This window comes from Haliotis rufescens, unplaced genomic scaffold (assembly GCF_023055435.1).
Source record: "Haliotis rufescens isolate VD_foot unplaced genomic scaffold, xgHalRufe1.0.p SCAF_9, whole genome shotgun sequence".
Lineage (NCBI taxonomy): Eukaryota > Metazoa > Mollusca > Gastropoda > Lepetellida > Haliotidae > Haliotis > Haliotis rufescens.
The window spans coordinates 26519731-26545888 of record NW_025964383.1 but is presented as its reverse complement, the minus strand read 5'-3'; the positions used below and the strand labels follow the sequence as shown (position 1 = coordinate 26545888).

Below are 26158 nucleotides of genomic sequence, written 5' to 3'. Positions count from 1 at the left end.
CCAACACGGACTTGCTCACTTCACAGCGATAATTGCACGGTGTCCAGTTTGGAGCGAATCCTATAGGAAGAGTAAAGAGCTTGTATCTTAAATTATGCGTTATCCTTTAAATTAATCACACATTGACCCCTGTCTTAAATCAAACTGGTTGCCTTTGATCACATTTTACTAATAATACCAATAACAAAAACTAAACCACCACCAACAAGAACAACAATAATAATAATGATCAATACAAAATTCTTTGGAATAGGCCCGGATACGGCCTCAGATGTATCCAGGCCAACAAACCTGATCTTGTCGTTTTTGATAAATCAAATGAAATCATTTATATAATTGGATTTTCTGTCACTTTTGAAACCAATGTGATTGACAAGATTCAGGGAAAACATGGCAAAAAGCATCGCTTTCGAAATGTCACACTTGCATCCCAAGTACCAAGTTGTCCGACTCCCCATTGTTCTCGGTGCCTTAGGTTTGCTACCTCCCAATCTGTTGACTGACATTGGGAGAGTACCCGGGTGTGCTTCCAGGAATACAGCCCTTCTGACAATCTGGGTAATGCAGAAGGAAGGCTGCAGTGTTGGGGAGTCTTCACATATTCCGAAAAGTTCTGGTTGGGTTTGACTAGGCAGCGCTTCCTGGGAGAAGTCCCATTCGCTGTCTGGGCTGCCTGTAGAGGGGACGTGGGCCCTGAACTGATGACGAGCCTAACCAGCTTGACTGTGCCAGAATCACCCAAACCCGCTTTGCTGCATTTTTTGTTATGTAGTAGTAGTAGTAGTAGTAGTAGTAGTAGTAGTAGTAGTAGTAGTAGTAGTAGTAGTAGCAGCAGCAGCAGCAGCAGCAGTAGTAGTAGTATGATTATCATTATTATTCATAACATTACGTATGTTCTGTTGAATAACATTAATGTAACTAACATAGTTTTCACTCCACACAGTGGAATCTCGTCCAGGGGCCCTTATGTCGAATGCGTAAATCGAGATAAGAGAGGGGTCTCGAGTAGCCCTGTCCTCTAAAGTGACATACCAGAAACCAATGATCGTGCACAGATTCGCCCTGATTGTGGGTTTCACAAAAGTGGTAAACGTTTGAGACCTGCATCACTTTGGGCTTTCCTCCAACATCAGGCTGACATGATCAGGCCGTGATATTACCAAAATATTATTCAAATCTGCGATAAAGCCAAATCACTCCCTCGAGACAAGGAAACTTAGTTCTCCGTAGTCCGAGACAGGCGGAATGTCGATATATGACAGATGTCGAGGTAAACATTCTACCGGCATCTTAAGCTCCATCGTCTCATACTACATTTCGAGTTAACGAGTTAGGCAGTGTTAGGTTCGAGATATCGACGTTTCACTGCTGTAAACAAGACCTCCCAACTTGATCTGGTTTAGTCATAGTTACACAACCACCCTAGTTACGCAACCACCCTCATATGCTCACGCCTTATAAATGGCTCATTGACTTCATACATTCGAGGGGTTCGGAGATACGTCGGAACTCCCATGGTACTTAGCAACTGTGGTCAGATATTACTAGCCCAGTGAGAAGTGAAGTCGTGATTCTACACGTAGAAGGTTAAGTGTGACCTGTATGAATTACATCAGTTCATAGTCAAGTTACTGAATTTCTTCTCTGTAGAAAAGGCAGGGTGAATCGGTTTCAAATCAAGTGTGTAGAGTCCTGTACATTGATGTACAAATTGTTCCTTGCACACCTAGAAGCTTCTCAAATGTGTCTCAGTCAAACGTTTAAAACCTTCCTACTTTCAAACTCGGTAACACATATACAGTGTATGAATCTCATTCTTGCTGACGCCAGCACACGTTGGCTCCACGACTGATGTGAATACAAGCGACATAAACCTTTCCATATTCATATGAAATTGATTGTACGATTACTACTATATCGACAAGGTGTGTCTATTGACATCATCAAATAGTGGTGATACCAGGTGTATTCTGCCCCACGTGGCACCCGTCGCCCAATCACTCGGTGATAACCCACAGATACCCACCCACTCAAGTGTTTTTGTGAAGTAAACAGCAGACGTCCAGAAGAAACTTTACCATAGTAACATGTAACATGTAACAAGCTCTGAACAGACAGAACCGGTTTTATCAGTGAAGACGACCCTCTGCCAGTCACGTCGCTGCCAACGACGTACAGTCCGGGCCCATCTCAATCTCTCACGACGATGTTGCACTGTAATGACTGTCCTCTGTAAGGCCTGTGAGCCCTATTTCCTTGAGCCCTGAGTCTCCTGGTATGTGGCTGTCGACTAACCATAGGCCCTAAAGGCATTCGTCACAGAGGACGTCCCTGTCAGGAATCGTTTCCGGAGATACAAAGAACACAAGTACTGGTCTTCATTGGGCGTAGTTACCCTGGGTCTGCCTGTTCTTGGTCTGTCTGTCTGTAACGTTGCATCAGGTTAGTTACAGCAGCACGAGAGATGTTTGGTACGTTTTTATCATCTGGAAATACGCATCGGAGAGTGAGTATGATTGTATACCGTTTCAGCAATACTCCAGTCAGTATATAACGGTGGAGGAAACTAATAGAGAATCAAACCCGGAACGTTGGTGTGACCAGCTGTCGATTTAACAACAACTCCACCATCCTGCAAAATCAAATAATTATCCAAAACATTTAACCATCATGCAAAAAACCTGTACACTGGATAACGCGGGGCGTGACAGAATCAAGGCTACGTGATACATGACAACGACCTCACGACAACCCTTGCACACAATACAATGTGTACACAACACCCACGAACAGAGGCATCCAAAGCAAGCCAGTGTGACACATACTTCACCTGTATGTGCACCCAATGCAAGATGTACGTTTCACAATATTTATTTTTCAAAACGTATACTTGATGTATTTTCTAAATATGCACATAATAAATTGTTCAGGTGCTTCAGTTTTCTTTCTCCATACAATAGTTACATTATAGACGAAGAATTTTTCACATACATCTCCACGCACAGTGTGGCCTTCATGAAAGTAAACATTATGTCCATCGTTTTCTTTATGTCTTCTCCGACAGAGTAAATAACTGTGACCTACAACCAGGGTTTCCACAAAGGAACCCGCCCCTGTCTGTGTCGGTAACCTTAGAAGAAGCAGAACATACACATATTATTAGTCTATGTGTGCGCACGATAGCCTCTGATTCAAAGATGTTATCGTTGTGTTTCCATCCCTCTGAACCGCCTTTATGTCCAAGTTCTGGTTCGAAGGTTCATCATGACCGCCCAAACTCTGTATTACATGCCCCTAGAATGAGTCATTTTTACAAAATGCAGTTTTATAAAGTCATGTTCTTACAAAAGGTATTGTGAAGTATCGCCCTGAATATGAATTTAATGATCGGGTTTAATAAGGTAGAAGACGAAAGCATCAGGTTATATTGTGATCAGGTGAATATACTAACGCTCCTTTGACAGTAAATTATGCGTGAAGTGTCACACTGTCAAGGCTTATGGGCGCTAATGGTACCTTGGTTGGAGAAGCGGGTTGTTGGTGTCGGTGAAGAAAGGACAAAGATAACATGGGATACAAATAACCAGATTCACGATACGAAAACTCGTTGACTTCAAAACACAGAGACACAGATGGCGTATAGAAAACGCATACAATCAACTACTTATATGGCGAAGACTATAGATAACTCATTTCAAATTAGAGGGGGACAAGGCGCTAATACTCACAAGAAGTTTGAATGAAGTCAATCACAACATACATACATACATACATACATACATACATACATACATACATACATACATACATACATACATACATACATACATACATACATACATACATTTTTTATACATTTACTGTTTCAGAATGCAAATAATCGAATCAGAATCGAATCTTTACTATCCGGTCTTAGATACTGGAGGGTGTATTCTACCCGGTCTTACATACTGGAGGGTGTATTCACCCGGTCTTACATACTGGAGGGTGTATTCTACATACTGGAGGGTGTATTCACCCGGTCTTACATACTGGAGGGTGTATTCACCCGGTCTTACATACTGGAGGGTGTATTCACCCGGTTTTACATAATGGAGGGTGTATTCACCCGGTCTTACATATTGGAGGGTGTTTCACCCGGTCTTACATACTTGAGGGTGTATTCAACCAGTCTTACTTACTGGAGGGTGTATTCACCCGGTCTTACATACTGGAGGGTGTATTCTACATACTGGAGGGTGTATTCACCCGGTCTTACATACTGGAGGGTGTATTCACCCGGTCTTACATACTGGAGGGTGTATTCTACCCGGTTGTACATAATGGAGGGTGTATTCACCCGGTCTTACAAATTGGAGGGTGTATTCACCCGGTCTTACATACTGGAGGGTGTATTCTACATACTGGAGGGTGTATTCACCCGGTCTTACATACTGGAGGGTGTATTCACCCGGTCTTACATACTGGAGGGTGTTTCACCCGGTCTTACATATTGGAGGGTGTTTCACCCGGTCTTACATACTTGAGGGTGTATTCACCCAGTCTTACATACTGGAGGGTGTATTCACCCGGTCTTACATACTGTAGCGTGTTTCACCCGGTCTTACGTACTTGAGGGTGTATTCACCCGGTCTTACATACTGGAGGGTGTATTCACCCGGTCTTACATACTGGAGGGTGTATTCACCCGGTCTTACATACTGGAGGGTGTTTCACCCGGTCTTACATATTGGAGGGTGTTTCACCCGGTCTTACATACTTGAGGGTGTATTCACCCGGTCTTACATACTGTAGCGTGTTTCACCCGGTCTTACGTACTTGAGGGTGTATTCACCCGGTCTTACATACTGGAGGGTGTATTCACCCGGTCTTACATACTGGAGGGTGTATTCTACCCGGTCTTACATACTGGAGGATGTATTCTACCCGGTCTTACATACTGGAGGGTGTATTCTACCCGGTCTTACATACTGGAGGGTGTATTCTACCCGGTCTTACATACTGGAGGATGTATTCTACCCGGTCTTACATAATGGAGGGTGTATTCTACCCGGTCTTACATACTGGAGGGTGTATTCACCCGGTCTTACATACTGGAGGGTGTATTCACCCGGTCTTACATACTGGAGGGTGTATTCACCTGGTCTTACGTAATGGAGGGTGTTTTCTACCCGGTGTTACATAATGGAGAGTGTATTCTACCCGGTCTTACATACTGGAGGGTGTATTCACCCGGTCTTACATAATGGAGGGTGTATTCTACCCGCTCTTACATAATGGAGGGTGTTTCACCCGATCTTACATACTGGAGGGTGTATTCACCCGGTCTTATATAATGGAGGGTGTTTCACCCGGCCTTACATACTGGAGTGTGTATTCACCCGGTCTTATATAATGGAGGGTGTATTCTACCCGGTCTTACATACTGGAGGGTGTTTCACCTAGTCTTACATACTGGAGGGTGTATTCTACCCGGTCTTACATACTGGAGGGTGTATTCACCCGGTCTTACATACTGGAGGGTGTATTCTACCCGATCTTACATACTGGAGGGTGTATTCTACCCGGTCTTACATAATGGAGGGTGTATTCTACCCGGTCTTACATACTGGAGGGTGTATTCTACCCGGTCTTACATACTGGAGGGTGTATTCACCCGGTCTTACATACTGGAGGGTGTATTCACCCGGTCTTACATACTGGAGGGTGTTTTCTACCCGGTCTTACATACTGGAGGGTGTTTTCACTCGGTCTTACATACTGGAGGGTGTATTCTACCCGGCGCGAGTACTATTCTTGAAGTAAAATCAAACCTAGTCAGATAAGTATACCGGGTATATGTGGTGTTACGCGGAAATCGGCTTCCCTGTTTCAGTTTGAGTTGTACGACCTTAATGACATACTCATATATATTCAAATATGTATTCTGTTATAGGTTGTATACACAAAGTATGTAAACTATTAACAAAATTGTTTCACACTTTGATAGGCAAAATAAAGGTGAGTGGTTTTTCTCATTTACGGAATATATTTCACCCGGGTCACACAATCAGGTTCTCCCATGCTGTTTGCGGCTCTGTAACACTGTGTTAGAGGGTTGTATCGGCATATAATGTTCCCAGAAGTGTTCCAAACACCGGCCCCATGGGGTAAATGGTAAATGGGTCTCTAACAAGTCGGGCTTGTAGAGGCAGCCAGCGTGGGAAGGAAGGCTGATGCGCAGTAGGTGTTCTGAAGGTTGGTCATCAATTGCGAACACGGCTGGCTTAGTGTGTCATCGGACCCCGACAACGATGACGGCCGCTGTCTACCCCTGGTTTGGTTGCTCCTGTTACATAACCATGATGTCATGGTTTTGTAGTAATTTTTATAACTTGGATGTGTTGCCTACCTGCTCAGTCACTTGAGGAGGCCGACATTTGATGTAATATCCTGTGTATGGAATATATATATTTACTTCAGCTACAGTTGCAACACCAGATATCTTTTCTTTCTTGTTTTAACACTATGAGCCTTAATTGTTCTTTCTATAACAAGACATATTGCAACCATGTACTTTTTGTGGCAATCAATTTATTTTTTCTTACAACAGTATTTTGTTCAAGAATTTTTTGGGACAATTTATTTTATACGTTTTTCGTTAAAATGAATTTTTTGTTCATGAGACGTTATGGTTTGTATAGACATTGCTCATGAGACGTTATGGTATGTATACATATTGCTCATGAGACGTTATGGTATGTATACACATTGCTCATGAGGCGTTATGGTATGTATACACATTGCTCATGAGACGTTATGGTATGTATACACATTGCTCATGAGGCGTTATGGTATGTATACACATTGCTCATGAGACGTTATGGTATGCATACACATTGCTCATGAGGCGTTATGGTATGTATACATATTGCTCATGAGACGTTATGGTATGTATACACATTGCTCATGAGGCGTTATGGTATGTATACACATTGCTCATGAGACGTTATGGTATGTATACACATTGCTCATGAGGCGTTATGGTATGTATACATATTGCTCATGAGACGTTATGGTATGTATACACATTGCTCATGAGGCGTTATGGTATGTATACACATTGCTCATGAGGCGTTATGGTATGTATACACATTGCTCATGAGGCGTTGTGATATGTATACAAACAGCTAATAATAAATCTGAAATGGTTTAACCACTTTAATTGGACGGCACTGTTCCCATTGAATTTATCCACATAAGTTGTATAATGGTATTCTTCTATGACATGTACGGGTTATTGCAGGAATTTTGCTTACTGTGGCGTAAATAACACTACAAAATTATTTGCCGATGTTAAGAATAAAAGCGACAAAACCCTTTCCATATTATATAGAAATCTCTGCTGAAACCAGAGTCGATTGTACGATTCCGACTATATCACGAGCATGTGTTAATGAATCACTATTATGTAGTGATGATAAAAGATGTTCGCGAAAAAGTGAGCGTATGCTGACCCACCGGTGGCACCTATCACAAACACATGCAAAGGCAAGGCAATTGTTCACCAGTCAAATAAGGGAATACCATCGACATCAATTTTGCCACTGATGCGTCAAATTTGCAAATGTCCTCTACATGTCTGCTATAAAACCTTTATTGATGCCTTGAATGGTATGAACTTGATGAAACAAACAAAAGAATGTTTCATCCATTCATTATTTCATCATATTTTTCATTCACTTATTCGTTCATCCAACCATTAATTCATCCATCCTTCCATCCATTCATCCATCCATCCACCCAACAAATCATCAATTCATTCATTCATTCATTCATTCATTTGAAAAAAAAGGAAATGTCACTGGAGTTCTTTTTGGAGTACACAAACAATAAGTTTACATAATATAGTTCACATACAATCATAAATACATAAAAGTTACAAAGTACATGTATATATATGGATAATAACAAACAGAACTGTTCGAGTGTCATGATGGCAAGACAACTTTGTTGGAATTGTGTAAGTTAGTGGGTTACTCGAGTAGATGATGACAGTGTAACCAAGATTCCACGATCTGTGTGTATTTACATTGAGAAATGGTATTTTTCTGTCTATTCACTAATTTTTCATGCATTCGCTCTGTCTGTCAATCATTTTGAAACTTGATTTAATTCTACAATTCACTTCCTTTCATTTACATATTGTATGTCATAAAACTATTCACAGACACACTGTCTTCAGGTGTAAAAACCAAAGCCACCTGTACTTTACAAACAACAATTGCTAACAAAGATCAAATCCCTGTATTTAATTCATCATGTTTAAACGTCCAAAGGATTTACATTAAACCCAACCCAAATAAAGCCTGAGATATATTACGTGTGTCACACAGCCTTACACCAGTCTCAGGTCTTGGTTCCCATCACGCTCGACTACCTGACACACTCCACTGACCACGACAACAACCCCATGGAATAAATTAATTTTATTAAATGGCAAATAACCCTCTTGAATAACAAGCGTCAACCCGGACCACGAGGGCGACATATACTGGTAAGTCGTGAACTTGTCACAGAATAATATTTCCTGTGTCCCAAGCTTCAGTTTATTATTGGCCTACGGGATTAGCTGTACGCGAGCGCTTACTTTCAGGTAAGATTTGTATGTGTTGTATAGCTAGGGGCAGTTGTTGACCAGGGTTGAGTTTGATGCAGGTGTGGGGCTCCACTTAGCGACGTTCCTACAAGAACGTTGTCACGTCGTTAGTGGTGTGTGCATGTGTTTGAAGCCAGCAGCGTGACACTGGAATTGATTTATTGTGACGTTCTAGGTAAGAGTATATCATCTTGATATTTATGTATTGTCTTGTGTCTGGGCTGGTGTTTCCTTGTGGAGGTTTTATGCAACCAACGACTTCTTCTTGATATGTCAATGATATACACAGTGTTTGTATTGGAGTATGGCTGTGTCAGCGTGTGTATCGTGTCTACTGGCTGACTAGGGGACAAACAGTGTTTTTACCATCGCGTGTCCATCTGTGATACGGTATGTATAGACATGAGATGAAGGGAGAGTTGGCAATTGACTCAAAACAGGCTGTCACTATCATGATGTAACACCCCACTTACCCCAGCCTACCCCAAACTGATTCAAAAGATCCCCCAAATGGACTAGTCCTACCACGCACCACCACACTCCACTCAACCCCTTTGAAAGAAAACTGTACCCGCCCTTCATCACCCTTGGTGTATGTATAGTTATGAATCTATTTCGAAATGGCCTATGACTGTCCTTGTATATATGTCCGACGATGCATTGTTTTCCAGTGTACGTTTTGAAATATCATAAATTGTCAAATTTGTAAATTCACCAAATATAAATCTGTACTTAAGAACAGACAATTGGATATTCTTGGGGAGAAAAAAAGTAAATTGTCCCAGAAGTCTTCAACGGTATGTGTGTACAACGTTTAGATCAGGTGGTATACGTCATCATTCAAAGGAGGAAATACTAGTAGTTGAAAACGTGGGTTTAAGATGACGACAGTGGGTCGTGATGGATGTATTCAGGGAACAAGAACAGGCCAGTCACGCCTGAGTTGGCGTCTGATTTATGGCCCGGTATACACGATCTATCATACACACATTAAAACACCTTGTGGATCTATCAGGTGAATGTACCTCCATTGAAACAGTTTCAGAGTTATAGTTTGCATTGCCTTGAGAATTAAAGATACAACTTGAACTAAATGATGAATGGCTTGATGGTAGACAGTGGGTAGGTGTGTCTGTATATAGGGAGGTATCCAGTTGGTAGATGTGTGGGGAGGTAGACAGTGTGTGTGTGTGTCTGTGTGTAGGGAGGTAGACACATGGGAAGGTGTGTCTGTGTGCAGGTAAACAGTGGGTAGGTTTGTCTGTGTGTAGGTAGACAGAGAGTAGATGTGCCTGTAGGGAGGAAGACAGTGGGTAGGTGTGTCTGTAGGTAGGTAGACAGTGGGAAGGTGTGTCTGTATAGAGATAGACAGAGGGTAGGTTTGTCTGTGTGTAGGTAGGTAGACAGTGGGTAGGTTTGTCTGTGTGTAGGTAGACAGAGGGTAGATGTGCCTGTAGGGAGGAAGACAGTGGGTAGGTGTGTCTGTAGGTAGGTAGACAGTGGGAAGGTGTGTCTGTTTAGAGATAGACAGAGGGTAGGTTTGTCTGTAGGGAGGTTCACAGAGGGTAGGTGTGTCTGTAGGTAGGTAGACAGTGGGAAGGTGTGTCTGTAGGTAGGTAGACAGTGGGTAGGTGTGTCTGTAGGTAGGTAGACAGTGGGAAGGTGTGTCTGTAGGAAGGTAGACAGAGGGTAGGTGTCTCTGTAGGTAGGTAGACAGAGGGTAGGTGTGTCTGTAGGGAGGTAGACAGATGGTAGGTGTGCCTGTAGGAAGGTAGACAGAGGGTAGGTGTGTCTGTAGGGAGGTAGACAGAGGGTAGGTGTGTCTGTAGGTAGGTAGACAGAGGGTAGATGTGTCTGTAGGGAGGTAGACAGAGGGTAGGTGTGTCTGTAGGTAGGTAGACAGTGGGTAGGTGTGTCTGTAGGTAGGTAGACAGTGGGAAGGTGTGTCTGTAGGTAGGTAGACAGTGGGTAGGTGTGTCTGTAGGTAGGAAGACAGTGGGAAGGTGTGTCTGTAGGTAGGTAGACAGAGGGTAGGTGTCTCTGTAGGTAGGTAGACAGAGGGTAGGTGTGTCTGTAGGGTTGTAGACAGAGGGTAGGTGTGCCTGTAGGTAGGTAGACAGAGGGTAGATGTGTCTGTAGGTAGGTAGACAGTGGGAAGGTGTGTCTGTAGGTAGGTAGACAGTGGGTAGGTGTGTCTGTAGGTAGGTAGACAGTGGGAAGGTGTGTCTGTAGGTAGGTAGACAGTGGGTAGGTGTGTCTGTAGGTAGGAAGACAGTGGGTAGGTGTGTCTGTAGGTAGGTAGACAGAGGGTAGGTGTCTCTGTAGGTAGGTAGACAGAGGGTAGGTGTGTCTGTAGGGAGGTAGACAGAGGGTAGGTGTGCCTGTAGGAAGGTAGACAGAGGGTAGGTGTGTCTGTAGGTAGTTAGACAGAGGGTAGATGTGTCTGTAGGGAGGTAGACAGAGGGTAGGTGTGTCTGTTGGTAGGTAGACAGAGGGTAGATGTGTCTGTAGGTAGGTAGACAGAGGGTATGTGTGTCTGTAGGTAGGTAGACAGTGGGAAGGTGTGTCTGTAGGTTGGTAGACAGAGGGTATGTGTGTCTGTAGGTTGGTAGACAGAGGGTAGGTGTGTCTGTAGGTAGGTAGACAGTGGATAGGTGTGTCTGTAGGTAGGTAGACAGTGGGAAGGTGTGTCTGTAGGTAGGTAGACAGAGGGTAGGTGTGTCTGTAGGTAGGTAGACAGAGGGTAGGTGTGTCTGTAGGTAGGTAGACATAGGGAAGGTGTGTCTGTAGGGAGGTAGACAGTGGTTAGGTGTGTCTGTAGGTAGGTAGACAGAGGGTAGGTGTGCCTGTAGGGAGGTAGACAGAGGGTAGGTGTGTCTGTAGGTAGGTAGACAGAGGGTATGTGTGTCTGTAGGTAGTTAGACAGTGGGAAGGTGTGTCTGTAGGTAGGTAGACAGAGGGTAGGTGTGTCTGTAGGTAGGTAGACAGAGGGTAGATGTGTCTGTAGGTAGGTAGACAGTGGGTAGGTGTGTCTGTAGGTAGGTAGACAGTGGGAAGGTGTGTCTGTAGGTAGGTAGACAGAGGGTAGGTGTGTCTGTAGGTAGGTAGACAGAGGGTAGGTGTGTCTGTGTAAAGGGAGGTATTTATACAAAGCAGTATCCCTGGATAGTGCTACATGTAAGTTGCCCATCAATGCCAGATGACAATAAAGCAGCATTGTGTTAACCGAAACATTGCTTAGGGCTGGATCAGTTTTGTAGCTGATTATAGCAGTGTAACCCCTCATATGTCGGGTAATAACTAGTTTCACCCCTTATATGTCATATAATAACTAGTGTAACCCCTCAATCATGTAATAAGTAGTGTAACCCCTCATATGTCATTTAATAAGTAGTGTAGCCTTTCATATGTCATGTAATAAGTACTGTAACCCCTCCTATGTCATATAATAACCAGTGTAGTCCTCATATGTCATGAAATAAGTAGTGTAACCTCTCATATGTCATGTAATAAGTAGTGTAGCCTTTCATATGTCATGTAATAAGTACTGTAACCCCTCCTATGTCATATAATAACCAGTGTAGTCCTCATATGTCATGAAATAAGTAGTGTAACCTCTCATATGTCATGTAGTAAGTAGTGTAACCTCTCATATTTCCTGAACTAAGTAGTGTAACCCCGCATATGGCATGTAAATAGTAGTGTGACCTATCATATAGCATGTAATAACTCGTGTTTGCCCTCATTTGTCATGTTATAACTGGGACTGGCAAGTCCCATAACAACCTACCCAAACACCCAACTTTAAGCCGTTTCAAGTCTTATCAATATTCCTTTCTTCACGTTGTATAAGGGGCGGTCGGGTAGCCTAGTGGTTAAAGCGTTCGCTCGTCACGCCGAAGACCCGGGTTCGATTCTTATTGTTATTTCTGCATACATACATCAACCAATCTTTGCTTAAAAGAAACTAGAAATGCCTTACTATTTACAGGCGTGGGATAAATGTAACATGCACTTTGTCACCATTACGGATTACTGACATTGATATAAATATTTTATTCTTTATGCCACGAACATAGTATCACCATTACCCTGATTACTGACATTGATATAATTATGTTATTCTATATGCCACGTGCATATTATCACCATTACCCTGATTACTGACATTGATATTAATATGTTATTCTATATTCCACGTGCATATTATCACCATTACCCTGATTACTGACATTGGTATTAATATGTTATTCTATATGCCACGTGCATATTATCACCAATACCCTGATTACTGACATTGGTATTAATATGTTATTCTATATGCCACGTGCATATTATCACCAATACCCTGATTACTGACATTGGTATTAATATGTTATTCTATATGCCACGTGCATATTATCACCATTACCCTGATTACTGACATTGATATTAATATGTTATTCTATATGCCACGTGCATATTATCACCATTACCCTGATTACTGACATTGATATTAATATGTTATTCTATATGCCACGTGCATATTATCACCAATACCCTGATTACTGACATTGGTATTAATATGTTATTCTATATGCCACGTGCATATTATCACCAATACCCTGATTACTGACATTGGTATTAATATGTTATTCTATATGCCACGTGCATATTATCACCATTACCCTGATTACTGACATTGATATTAATATGTTATTCTATATGCCACGTGCATATTATCACCATTACCCTGATTACTGACATTGATATTAATATGTTATTCTATATGCCACGTGCATATTATCACCAATACCCTGATTACTGACATTGGTATTAATATGTTATTCTATATGCCACGTGCATATTATCACCATTACCCTGATTACTGACATTGATATTAATATGTTATTCTATATGCCACGTGCATATTATCACCATTACCCTGATTACTGACATTGATATAAATATGTTATTCTATATGCCACGTGCATATTATCACCAATACCCTGATTACTGACATTGATATTAATATGCTATTCTATATGCCACGTGCATATTATCACCAATACCCTGATTACTGACATTGATATAAATATGCTATTCTATATGCCACGTGCATATTATCACCAATACCCTGATTACTGACATTGATATTAATATGCTATTCTATATGCCACGTGCATATTATCACCAATACCCTGATTACTGACATTGATATTAATATGCTATTCTATATGCCACGTGCATATTATCACCAATACCCTGATTACTGACATTGATATTAATATGTTATTCTATATGCCACGTGCATATTATCACCAATACCCTGATTACTGACATTGATATTAATATGTTATTCTATATGCCACGTGCATATTATCACCAATACCCTGATTACTGACATTGATATTAATATGCTATTCTATATGCCACGTGCATATTATCACCAATACCCTGATTACTGACATTGATATTAATATGCTATTCTATATGCCACGTGCATATTATCACCAATACCCTGATTACTGACATTGATATTAATATGCTATTCTATATGCCACGTGCATATTATCACCATTACCCTGATTACTGACATTGATATTAATATGTTATTCTATATGCCACGTGCATATTATCACCAATACCCTGATTACTGACATTGATATTAATATGTTATTCTATATGCCACGTGCATATTATCACCAATACCCTGATTACTGACATTGATATTAATATGCTATTCTATATGCCACGTGCATATTATCACCAATACCCTGATTACTGACATTGGTATTAATATGTTATTCTATATGCCACGTGCATATGCATATTATCACCATTACCTTTATGTGCCACGTGCATATCATCACCATTACCCTGATGTATAACACTTATGTATGCTACATCAGTTACATCCTCACATTGTGTTATGTGTTGTATTTAATATCGCTCTATTGGTTCATGATATATGTCCCAGTTCCCTCTATCACAACGGTTGGAAAGAGATAATGATTAAATCCCACACGCCCTGAGTCTATGATTACACAAAGATATCTGTATTGATATTGGTATTAAAAACCACCCAAATCCATATACCAGTAACAACCTGTTACATTTTGAAATGTGCAAAATTCACAATGTCAATGTCAATGTCTTGTTCCGACTTAAGAAGCAACTGCAGGTATTTGAATTTGAATTATGATTCTGCGTATTTGTATTCACGGTGGTAAATTATTGTGACGCTAGTGTTAATTGGAAGGACGTCTGAGGACCATAGTAAGGCTTTAAAAAAGTTGTGTGGGGATATTTCAGTATTTAATGCAGAAGTGACCATAATGATGTCCGATGGAATCCCCTATTTTGACTTGTGCAATATGTACCCGTGTTTGTTCAGGTGAAAAATTCACTTGCCGTTGCATGTATTTGTTACGGGTGCTACCGGTGGGACAGGGTATGCTAACCCATTCTTGAACGCCTGGTATCACTAACTAATAGTGATTCATAAACAAATCCTTATGATAGAGAGGGGAGGAACATATGTTTATGTGTTCCTCATTATAAAGTTGACATTCATAAATTCTCTACCTTATGTGCATCACTTCTAAATGCCTTTCAAAAACTTGTATTTGACGCAAGTATTGATAGAAAAGGCGCCAAGATGAATACATTGAAGTCATTTTATAAACATGAGACCGGAAAATAGGCACACAGATTTATTTAACCGTAACACGTGTTACAAGTGCGTTACGTCATAAATAGACGGTAACAATCACACCCGTACGCTTAAACATCAATCCTGCCCCCTGTGAGTAATACCCACACGATGAGCATCCACTGTGCGTCCCTCCCGCACCCTCTCCGCTCTCTCACAGCGCTGTACAGGGGACAGATTGACAGCCGTGTACCTGTCGCCAGCTATTGATGTGGAGAAACAGGTTGTGGGGAACGGGTTCACCTTGTCTGACGACCTGAATAACTCAGTAGGCGGGAGGCTGGGGCTGGAGGAAACACCTAGTGGACCAGGACACGTAGAGAAATATGTATTTATATTTCATATTGTGACACTTATTAGAATTTTTTGAAATTACCATGTTTTATTGTTGTTGTTGTTGTTGTTGTTGCTGCTGTTTGTTGTTTATCGCCGCACTCAGCAATATTCCAGCTGTATGATCGCGGTCTGTAAATGGTTGAGTCTGGACCAAACAATCCAGTGATTCACATCACGAGCATCGATCTACGCCATTGAGATACGATGACTTGCATCAACCAAGTCAGTGAGCCTGACCATCTGATCCCGTTAGTCTCCTCTTACGGCAAGCATGGGTTGCTGAAGACCTAATCTCTACCTGGCATACCATGTTTCAAGAATGAATCACATCCATGAATGTTATTAAAGTAGAATTACGTCCTGACGTCGTTTACCCATTTTCAGTGAACGCCGAGAAGCTGTTATTGATAAACTGATGCATTGTTTCTGTGTAATGGGGTCATCATTTGACCGCTACATTGACATCATAAAATTTGAGTTAGCAAACAGTGGTGTTTGAACCTGCTGGGACTGCCAAATTGTACAAGCATAGCCCCCCTTTAATGGAGGTGAGGTGAATGGAGGTTAATGTCACGTTCAAGATTATTACACTTCTGTAGCGACATGCATGCATGTGTGTTTGAAGCTGCTTGTACTAGTCTTGATTTATGCCAGTTTCATATACAGTAAACTACGGTTATAACGAACTCAAAGGGACCACTTATTTTAGTTCGTTATAACCGTAGTTCTTTATAAGCATATATACAACAAATGGCCGGGACTAAAAAGATAGTTCGTTATATCAGTCAATTCGTTATAAGCGTGTTCGTTATAAGCGTAGTTTACTGTACCACAGTTTCCCATGGATGCCCTACTCAAACACAGAATACAAGATGACCAGACCTTGTTTTATACCCTGAATGCCAAGCGCCAGCAACAAGTACAATATTTTTTTACGTGATTAGGTTTGACGCAGCTAGGGAATCGAACAGCCGACCTTCCGCTATGCGGTAGACGCTCTATCCACTACACCTCGAAAGCGTAGTGGATCTCAAATAAATCTCAAGTAAAGATTTATTGATGGATCTGATGTAAACAAGTTGTTGATGAGCAAAGATTAATCCTTGCTGTTGATGGTTAGGTAGGACAAATATAGTATCCATGTAAAAGTACACATCAACATAATACCAAGACTAATTCACTGTTATCCCCCAGGCAATATCAGAGTCCGAGGTAATGTAACAAATCCATAATTATTAATTTAATATTTTTTTCTGATTTTGTTAATTATCATAAATCCGATCTCCACACGCTATAACGCAGGTTGGTATGAAACCCTTAATATAGAATGTATCTTGTACTTGATTTGAGTACTTGAAATCATGGTAGGGCTTTTTGTATAGAATCAAGACATTCAAACGTCACTGAAATGTCAACTTTTCGATAAAAATATTTCATTAAATTGGAACGGACGAATGACCCATTCCTGACAATGGGATATATATATGTATGTATGTAGTTGACATGCGATTGTGTGGTAAGGTATGCATTTTCACGAGTGCATTTCATTTCGGCAGAATGGTGGGGTAACTTAATCACTGACTGCCCGCACTGTGGCGGTGGGAGCCATGGCCGAGACGTTTGAATGACTACCTCGGTTCGCAGTCATTAGTAATTCGATCAATAACAGTAACAATGGCTTATTGTCCTCTATTGTCAAGATCCATTGCTAATGACAAAGGTATACGCTATTAGTGAAACAATAGATTAGGGTTATTATTCATTAATCCATATTCCTAATGTTATGTCAGACGAACGTGATCTATAAGATGTGTCGGGGGTTTCCAAATTATCTACAGTAAATAAAAGCTTCAAAACCCTTTCAATATTCATAAGAAATGTCTGCCAAAAGCAGAGCCGATTGCACGATTCCGAAATATACATGAGCATGTGGTTAAGAATCTCTATGTAATAGTGATGATACCAGGTGTTCGCGAAAACGTAAGTGTATTCTGCCCCACCGATGGCACCCGTCACAAACACACGCAAAGGCAAGTCAAATGAAAAAAGAATGGTTTGTTTTTTAATATTTTAATCTACAGTGACAACACCATCACATTCTTTTAACCGTTTCTAGTGGACATCCAAAATAATTATAGTTTGAAACTAAATATTAACTAAATTCATTAAAACGATAAAGTAATCATGCTAATTTCAAGATAAACTCATTTTTGTTATTATCACGAATAGTTCAGCAAAGTAATACAACAGCCGATTTGTCAGATTAACATGAAACGAAGCTAATATTCAAAGGGAGACAACTGCGATCAGACGGAATAGCAACTCTCCCTATCGATGCCCACTGCGTTGATTTGATTGGCTGAGCACCGGGTATTTGTTCAAAACACTGTTCGTGCGACCCCATGCTTTTTTACGTGACAATACTCCACGAAAGTTTTCATGGCTGCCAACTTGTTGATTGAATATCAGCTCGACACTATGTAGCCAGCAAGTGGAGACCTCACGACGATTCATACGCAGGATTAATCACCGGAATACATACATGGAAGCCGGATTACTTGACCCAGTGAAAGGTCCGCACAGAACAGGACTTAGACTTGTAAGAAGTTGACAGCTCGAGGGTAATCCGTGACTTGCAAAGGATGTGAATAATCCGAGGAGAAATAACCTCCATAACAGACCTGATTTGCCAGTCTTGCTATTGGATTTTATCACACAGTGACATACAACTTATAAACAGGAGATATCGCTGAAGGTAAAAGATAAGGAACAGAGGCTTCTGATCATAAACCCCTTATGGTTATTTATCATACCTAGGTTTGAGTAGGTATAAATAGTTCGTTATGTTTACGGTTTGTCACCCTGTGTTTGAGTGTCAATATCACATGTGTTGTTTCTGTTTAATGTAAGCTTGTATTTTACAGTATTGATCATATGACTGTGTAAATATATGTTGACATCCAAGAGGAGTACGAGCAATGTTTCTGTATCCATGTTTAGAATGGGTTGTCCTTGGTGTGCGTTAACGTGTGTGGAGTGTTTTCATTGTTGTTCGAGTATCATTGAAGGCGTTAAGGGCTTTAGCTTAAGTGAATGCCCGTATTTACCTTTGACAAGTTTACGAGACCTGGTTATTTATGTTTCTAGATTTTTTAATTTTTGTGATGCCAGTTTATGATACATCCAGGAGAAATGTCATACCTGTGTCCATATTGTAGTCGTCCAAACTGTGCGGATTAATCTTTCGCATTTCGTTACTGGGGTATTGTACCGTAACAGGTTTGACGGACCACCTGCTAAGGCATTGTATGATATTTCATCCTTCAGCAAGACCAAACTGTTACGTGTGTCCCAAGCTGGTCACTAATGAACACTCTCATTCTTTTTCAGACAAGGATTACAGATCTAGAGAGAGTTTTTTCTTGGCCTGCAACCGGGGCTTAAGGAAACGGTGAAATTCTGGACATTTTTCTGCCGTTGTCGCTTGGCAAAACGACAGTCGCAACAAGGGCTGAGTCTTATACTGTTGAGATACGGATGTGTGCGTTTGTTCGACTGGGATACTCTATGACAGAGGCGAATCGTGACCTCTAGGTATTGAGCTAGCTTAACCCGAAATAGGGAGGGAGCAAGGCGACCACCCCAACCCCCTCCTCTCGGGAGTAAACAGGGCAATGCTCTTTTACCCTTTCTTTTAGACACATACACGTCGGTTGCAAACACAGATGAATCAGGACCTATTTGCTTGATTGCCTGAAACTGAAATATTCTGCAGTGTTTCACCTGCATGCATGGTATGATGTGGACATAACTTAAATCCCTATCTGTGCATTCCGTGTGTTACTGAACGATTGGGGTTACTCTCAAAATAATTACGTAACCTTCGCAGCTTTTGATGTCAGCTTAATTTGGAAATTTATTAAGTATTCACCTCCCTATCGAAAATAGCCTCTGATGCTAATAACAGTTTTTATTGTGAAGAAGCCGTGTGTGGTTAGGCTGTGTGCTTGAACTACATTAAACACCACAACAGGTGGAAAGGATTTCACGTATACCAGCGAGGGCACTATCGGATTTACCTGTGAAGCCCGGGCGACTATGCATGAATGAGATGACGTTTACTCAGGTATGTGACCACAAAGACATTGGTATTTTAATGCAAAACCATATATGTATACCTTGTTTAATATAAATTACCATGAGTTATATACATTAATTCACAACAAAGGGACACGTACATACACGTCGCAATATAAGTGCAATAATCTTGGACGCGACGTTAGACCCAAATTCAACTAACCTCACCACTACAAAGGGTGAGGTGAGGTGAGGTTGAGCGGGGTTTAACGTTGCGTCCAAGATTATTGCACTTATATAGCGACGTGCATGCACGTGTGTGTGTGTGTGTGTGCGTGCGTGCGTGCGTGCGTGCGTGTGTGCGTGTGTGTGTGTGTGTGTGTGCTTGTACTAGTCTGGAGTGATGCCGATTTATAGTGCTAGCCCACTGAGATACCATGCCGCAGTTTAACATGAATACCCCACTCAGACACAGTATACTGACTCCGAGCCGACCAGTCCTTGTTTTAGCCCCTTAATGCCGAGCGCCAGACAGGGTAACAACAAGTACCATCTTTTAACGTCTTTTGGTATGACGCGGTCGGGGATCGAACCCCGGACCTTCCGCTCTCCGGTGGACGCTCTACCTCTAGACCACGGAGCCACTACAAATGGTATATGAATCGCCTTAAATGACCATAATCCACAAAACAGGAATGGATTAATACAAGATTATATACATCTTGTGTTGTATCCATTACCTAGTCCTGCACCATGACCGTGGAATATATTTTGTTTATTTAAAAAAATAATCTAGAAATGCATACAAAAGCAAGTCTAGCCAGCTCAAGCTAGCTCTATTCTGAAATCAGCATAGGGAATTTTTTTTTTTATTAGAATCAAGAAGGATATTGTGTAATATAAGATTTCAGAGACTAAATGTTAGTCTATCCATTGCCATGCGTTATCTACTACTCGAAATAAGTTTTAAAAAACACCCGATAGTTAATATGTCATGCAAAAAAATCGGGTTTTCTTTAACTAATTTTGAGCAGTATATATCATTCATGCACTAAACTGAGTTTATGTATTGTCTTTAAATAGCATAACCAAATCCAAACAATCCAAATCCACTCAAGTATGGGTTTACAAAACTGGGGTTTCAATGTATTCGTACGTGTATTAATACAACCAAATAATACACGGTTGATGTTTATTGAACATTTCATCATTTTTTACTGAATGAAAAAGTATGTTTTACATTCTGACTGAAAAAAGGCTACCCATCAGCGGGCATGTATTCTTATATACATTTTGTCTAACGGATCCAAATACATTTAACTCTACATGTAGAAATAGCAAGTCCGTTCCAATATGACCGCGTGTTAACCATGCAGTCTCCCTTGACATGCTATGCCATTATAAACCTTTCCTCTACACAGAAGTTAAGACTTGTGTACGACATCAAATGTTACACAAGCAGTCTTGTTAGCGTTTAATGTTTACACATGCACGTTTTGCTACACTTTAATGCCCGGTCACTTCAAGGTATTCTGCTTCCGACAAAACCAAAAGAATTGCAGTGTGTGTACATGGCCGGTGACTGACAGCATACAGAGGCTGTGTGTACTACTATAACATTGATGGAGTCTTACAACTCCGACCAGACTCCCAAAGGAGGAATCCCTTGACCAAGCCTGGCATTATAAGCATGATTCCTTTGTCTGGGAATTGTGAAGTATTAAGAATATGCTTGCTTCTATGAATCATTTATACGAAGGATTTTTAACAATGAAGAAAGGACAGTGGATGCTATGCGAACCATTACTGATACCAAGGCAATCGTCTCTATAACGTTTCTGTATTGAAGGTACTAGCCCATGGGTAATGGCTAAGTGGTGCATGAGCAGGCAATGGTCACGGGAAACGTTTAGTACATCAAGTTTGAACATGCTTTAGATCCACATTTAGACTTAGTACATTCACATTTTATTTCTGAAAAATGGAGAAAAACATAGTCTTTTGCTTTTTAGTTTCTTAAAGATGACAGAAAGGGTATACATATAGAGAAGAACATACTTCTGAGGTAATTTTTCACATGCTTTAGATTTAACATTTGCAGAGTCATATTAACATGAATACAATGTGGTCATTAAGAATTAAGGTTATTTACATTATATTTCTGAAAAATGAAGAAAAATCACAGACTTTACTTTTTACTTTCTTAAAGATGATTGGAAAAGGGTATACGTATTTGTCGTGAAAGAATTCGTGTCAGGTTTCGTGATATTACAGATGGTAGTTCCTTAACATGATTATTTGATTGGTAACATTTATGACATAATGGTTTTGGTGACGTGAGGAAGTAGGTAAAGTAATACGTTCTTACAAGTACAAAGTTGAGTCCTGAATCACACAGTCAGAGTGTTTGGGAAACCATGAGTAACTAGGGTTGCATGACAGTCACCATATCTAAACTTCTTGGTATTTAAAGCAAAACGCATTATGTATTGCTGATCATATTTCTCTGCTGTATGTCAGAGAATGTTCACAAGTTCTAACATATCGTATATTTATGCATTACTCGATCTGAACGGTAATCTATATTTCACATAAACCTAAAACGATATACCATATATACAGCCATTTAGACAGGACAAAAGGAATTGAAATAAATGTTGATATGTCAAATTCATCATGTATACATATCGAAAGGTTTAAAATGATATATACGAATAGCATAAAGTTCAACATAACGTGTATGAATACATGAAGTTCATTATTTTTATGAATATTGTAATGTTCAACAGAACATACGTGAATCGTTACTTTCAGCATTAACGTTTGTACAACGGATCACATATGGACATTCTTCGGTTCAGTTGAACATCTATGAACGTTTGTTGGCTCAATAGAACATCTGTGAATATTCTTAGATTATGTAGAATATCTGCGAACATTCATATATTATGTAGAATATCTGTGAACATTCTTCGGCTCAGTAGAACATCTATGAACATTATTAGGCTCAGTAAAAACATCGATGAACTTTATTAGGCTCAGTAGAACATCTGTAAATAGTCTTAGATTATGTAGAATATCTTCGAACATTCGTACATTATGTAGAACATTTGTGAACATTCTTAGATTAAGTAGAATATCTGTGAACATTCTTAGGCTCAGTAGAACATCCATGAACATTATTGGGCTCAGTAGATCATATATGAACATTTTTAGGCTCAGTAGAACATATATGAACATTAATGGGCTCAGTAGATCATCTATGAACATTCTTAGGCTCAGCAGAAAACCAGTGAACATTTGTAAGCCCAGAAGAATATCTATGAACAATATTTAGCTCATTTGGCCATCTATGAACATCATTAGGCCCAGTTGACAATCTATGAACATTCTTCGGCTCAGGAGAACATATCAGCATTTTGTAAGAGCAATCATTACATATGAATATCGTGAGATTAACACAAAATATATGAATACTTTAATATTAAATATGTCATATGTATTGTTATGTACGTGTACAAAAATATATCATAAATGTGTAAGGTAAATGTGAACTTGAATCTGAATCAGATATCAAGCACCAGAATATGTATGTATAACTACATCATGTATACAGCAAGCCCAAAGTCTTGGGATAACACGCCAGAATCTATGACCTAGCCTAAAGCTCTAGCCTTTCCCACGACTGCCCGACACTGGGCTTTCAGACGGAAATGCACGGTACAGTCAAACTCATTGCATACGTCCCGTGCTCGATGACAATAGCGAGCTACATCGCAGCTTGGGGAACTAATAAAACACTTCAAGAGGGTAGCATACCTGACAGGGCGAACAAATAGCAGTCTTATTCATAAGTCCCTTGCTGGGACTCGGTATTAATAGGTAGTAAATGTGTTTGTATCAAAGTACATATTGGGGCATACCTTTCTAAAAGAAGCCATAGAAACAATTAAAACATTCTTGTGATCTTTGTTGTTCCGTTGAGGTCATTCTATTAATAAATATAGGGTTCCTTATACATGGATAGTTACTTTACTTGGTGTCATCACTGTTTTTTAGTGATCCATTCATATACTTTTCACCTCTATTCTGCCTTTACGCCCTATAGAATCTGTTTCCGAAGATATTCGAGACTTATTATTCTCTGGCGATGACGTTTTGAACTTACTGTTATATATAACATAGGATCACAGCTCCCTATGGAACTGAAACACAGTGTTTATCGAAAACCTAACTGGCAAGTTTGAAAAATATAATGCTTGGACATTCTTGAAAACAATATACAATTTTCTTGCACTAAACTGACCGTGTAATGCTATAAATGTGATTTAATTGCCTTTAATTTTGTCATTAAATAGACGATAACATTATTAGAGTGACCGTCAGTGAAAAACTATCAAGTAGCAGAAATGATAAACATGGGATGTGGACAGAGGGCATTTTGAAATGAGCACAGAGTGAGGTTGAGTCAATGAAGTGGCACATATTAACACCATTTGATAGCAAGCATAAAGCCAGTGTGATAATCAAATGAGATTAACGTCAATATTTACCTTAATGAGCGAGATGGACTCCTAGATTCACATTTAGAAGGAATTAAGGACGAGGATATTAGCGTATTGATAATACGTAGGGGTTAAATGAAGATGGGAGAGTGTAGGAAATAAATAATATTTACCTTAGTGAGCGAGATGGAGTCCTAGATTCACATTTAGAAGGAATTAAGCACGATGACAAAAGCGTATTGATAATACGTAAGGGTTAAAGGAAGATGGGAGAGTGTAGGAAATATATAATATTTACCTTAGTGAGCGAGATGGACTCCTAGATTCACATTTAGAAGGAATCAAGCACGAGGATGTTAGCGTATTGATAATACGTAAGGGTTAAATGAAGATGGGAGAGTGTAGGAAATAAATAATGTTTACCTAAGTGAGCGAGATGGACTCCTAGATTCACATTTAGAAGGAATTAAGCACGATGATAAAAGCGTATTGATAATACGTAGGGGTTTTCTAAGATGGGAGAGTGTAGGAAATAAATACAATGCCATAGCATACACTAGATTTCATTTCATACATATCAGCACTATTAATCCTCCTGACATCAGTGCCCAGATCAAACTGCGGGATAAGGATTTAGAAGAATGATAATCTCACCGATTAAATCCCAATCAGTGTTGATGACCCGAAGACTCAATACTAGATTTGTAGAAAGATACTTTTTATTTCATTGAAATTTGCGAAAAGTATACACTATCCACACGCTTTATTTGCAGTTTTAAATTGCATATATAACACGACTCATTTTTGTTATTGAACATGTTTTTGTTTGTTGCTTTTAGATATCAATATTTCAGGATATTATGTATCGCAAACCTTGTAGCGTACCTGTTGTAGCTATAGTATAGTTGTGTAGTTTTAATTAATTAGGGACCCTAGTGTATTTTAGTTGAATCAGTGAATTGAGAAAATAGGTAGACAGACATATTTTTAATTAAGTCTCACCTCATAAATGTACATTATAAAATACAGCATCTTATTAAAATGTGAGCCACTCCACATGGAGTTATGAGAGACTATATATACTATTTACACATATATACAGATATATATATATAAGAGTATATAAACAACATGTTTAACAACGATATAAAATTTCTTTTATTTTCTTTAAAATATAATAGCAGGTCTTGGCCCTAACATAGCAAACACCATGGCTGGACAGTATAAAACAACTTTTCAAAGGTAAAATATCAAAATTTGGACAAGTGTTAAAACATAGATCAAGTAACTGGGATCTCTCAACATTGTATAAAGGACATTTAAGTAAAACATGGCATTCATCTTCTAAAATATTCTGACATGAAAAACAATATCTCTCATTCAAAACTGTGCCATCGTATCGTCCCGTCTCAATCCGTATAGGGGCTGTTCCACTTCTAAAACTAGCATTTGCTCGTCTATAAGAACGAGGCATAAAATTACTAACATAAAACTCACAATTTGGAAAATACTTAAAATTAGAAAACATTCTTAATTTGTTTCCTCCTGTACCATTTACACTTTGTGGCTGACACACATCCTCACTCCACTTTGTACGAAATATATCATACATTTTACTCTTGACAGATGCAACTACATATTTGGCACAATAATTATTGGCGATGTAACATGGTATAACATGGCTTAGCGATGTCACAATACACTTGTAACTTCGTCACTCGCCCACGTGATCGGCTATCCTCATATCCATATATGCCTGACTACTTCAGGGAGTACGTCGTATAGGAATCGAACAAGATTTAAAGATGCAATGATGATCAAGTACCGTATTAACATACAGATCTCACATGCTTCAAAACGTGTATGACTTACACGTATTCTTAATTTAAAACACTGGTGACTTCCCAA

General features: G+C 39.8%; 1 protein-coding gene across 7 annotated transcripts in view; it reads left to right on the top strand.

The window, feature by feature from the left end:
* The window catches only part of LOC124129789 (protocadherin gamma-A1-like), an 89428-nt gene that overhangs the window by 10604 nt on the left and 52666 nt on the right, over nucleotides 1-26158 (top strand). The window contains exons 1-2 of one of the 7 annotated variants that reach the window (XM_046493192.2): nucleotides 8396-8536; nucleotides 19059-19794. In XM_046493192.2, the coding sequence (XP_046349148.2) occupies nucleotides 19771-19794 (24 nt within the window). In that variant the 5' untranslated portion in view covers nucleotides 8396-8536; nucleotides 19059-19770. The other 6 variants (XM_046493216.2, XM_046493208.2, XM_046493200.2 and 3 more) reach the window with 6 other exon arrangements.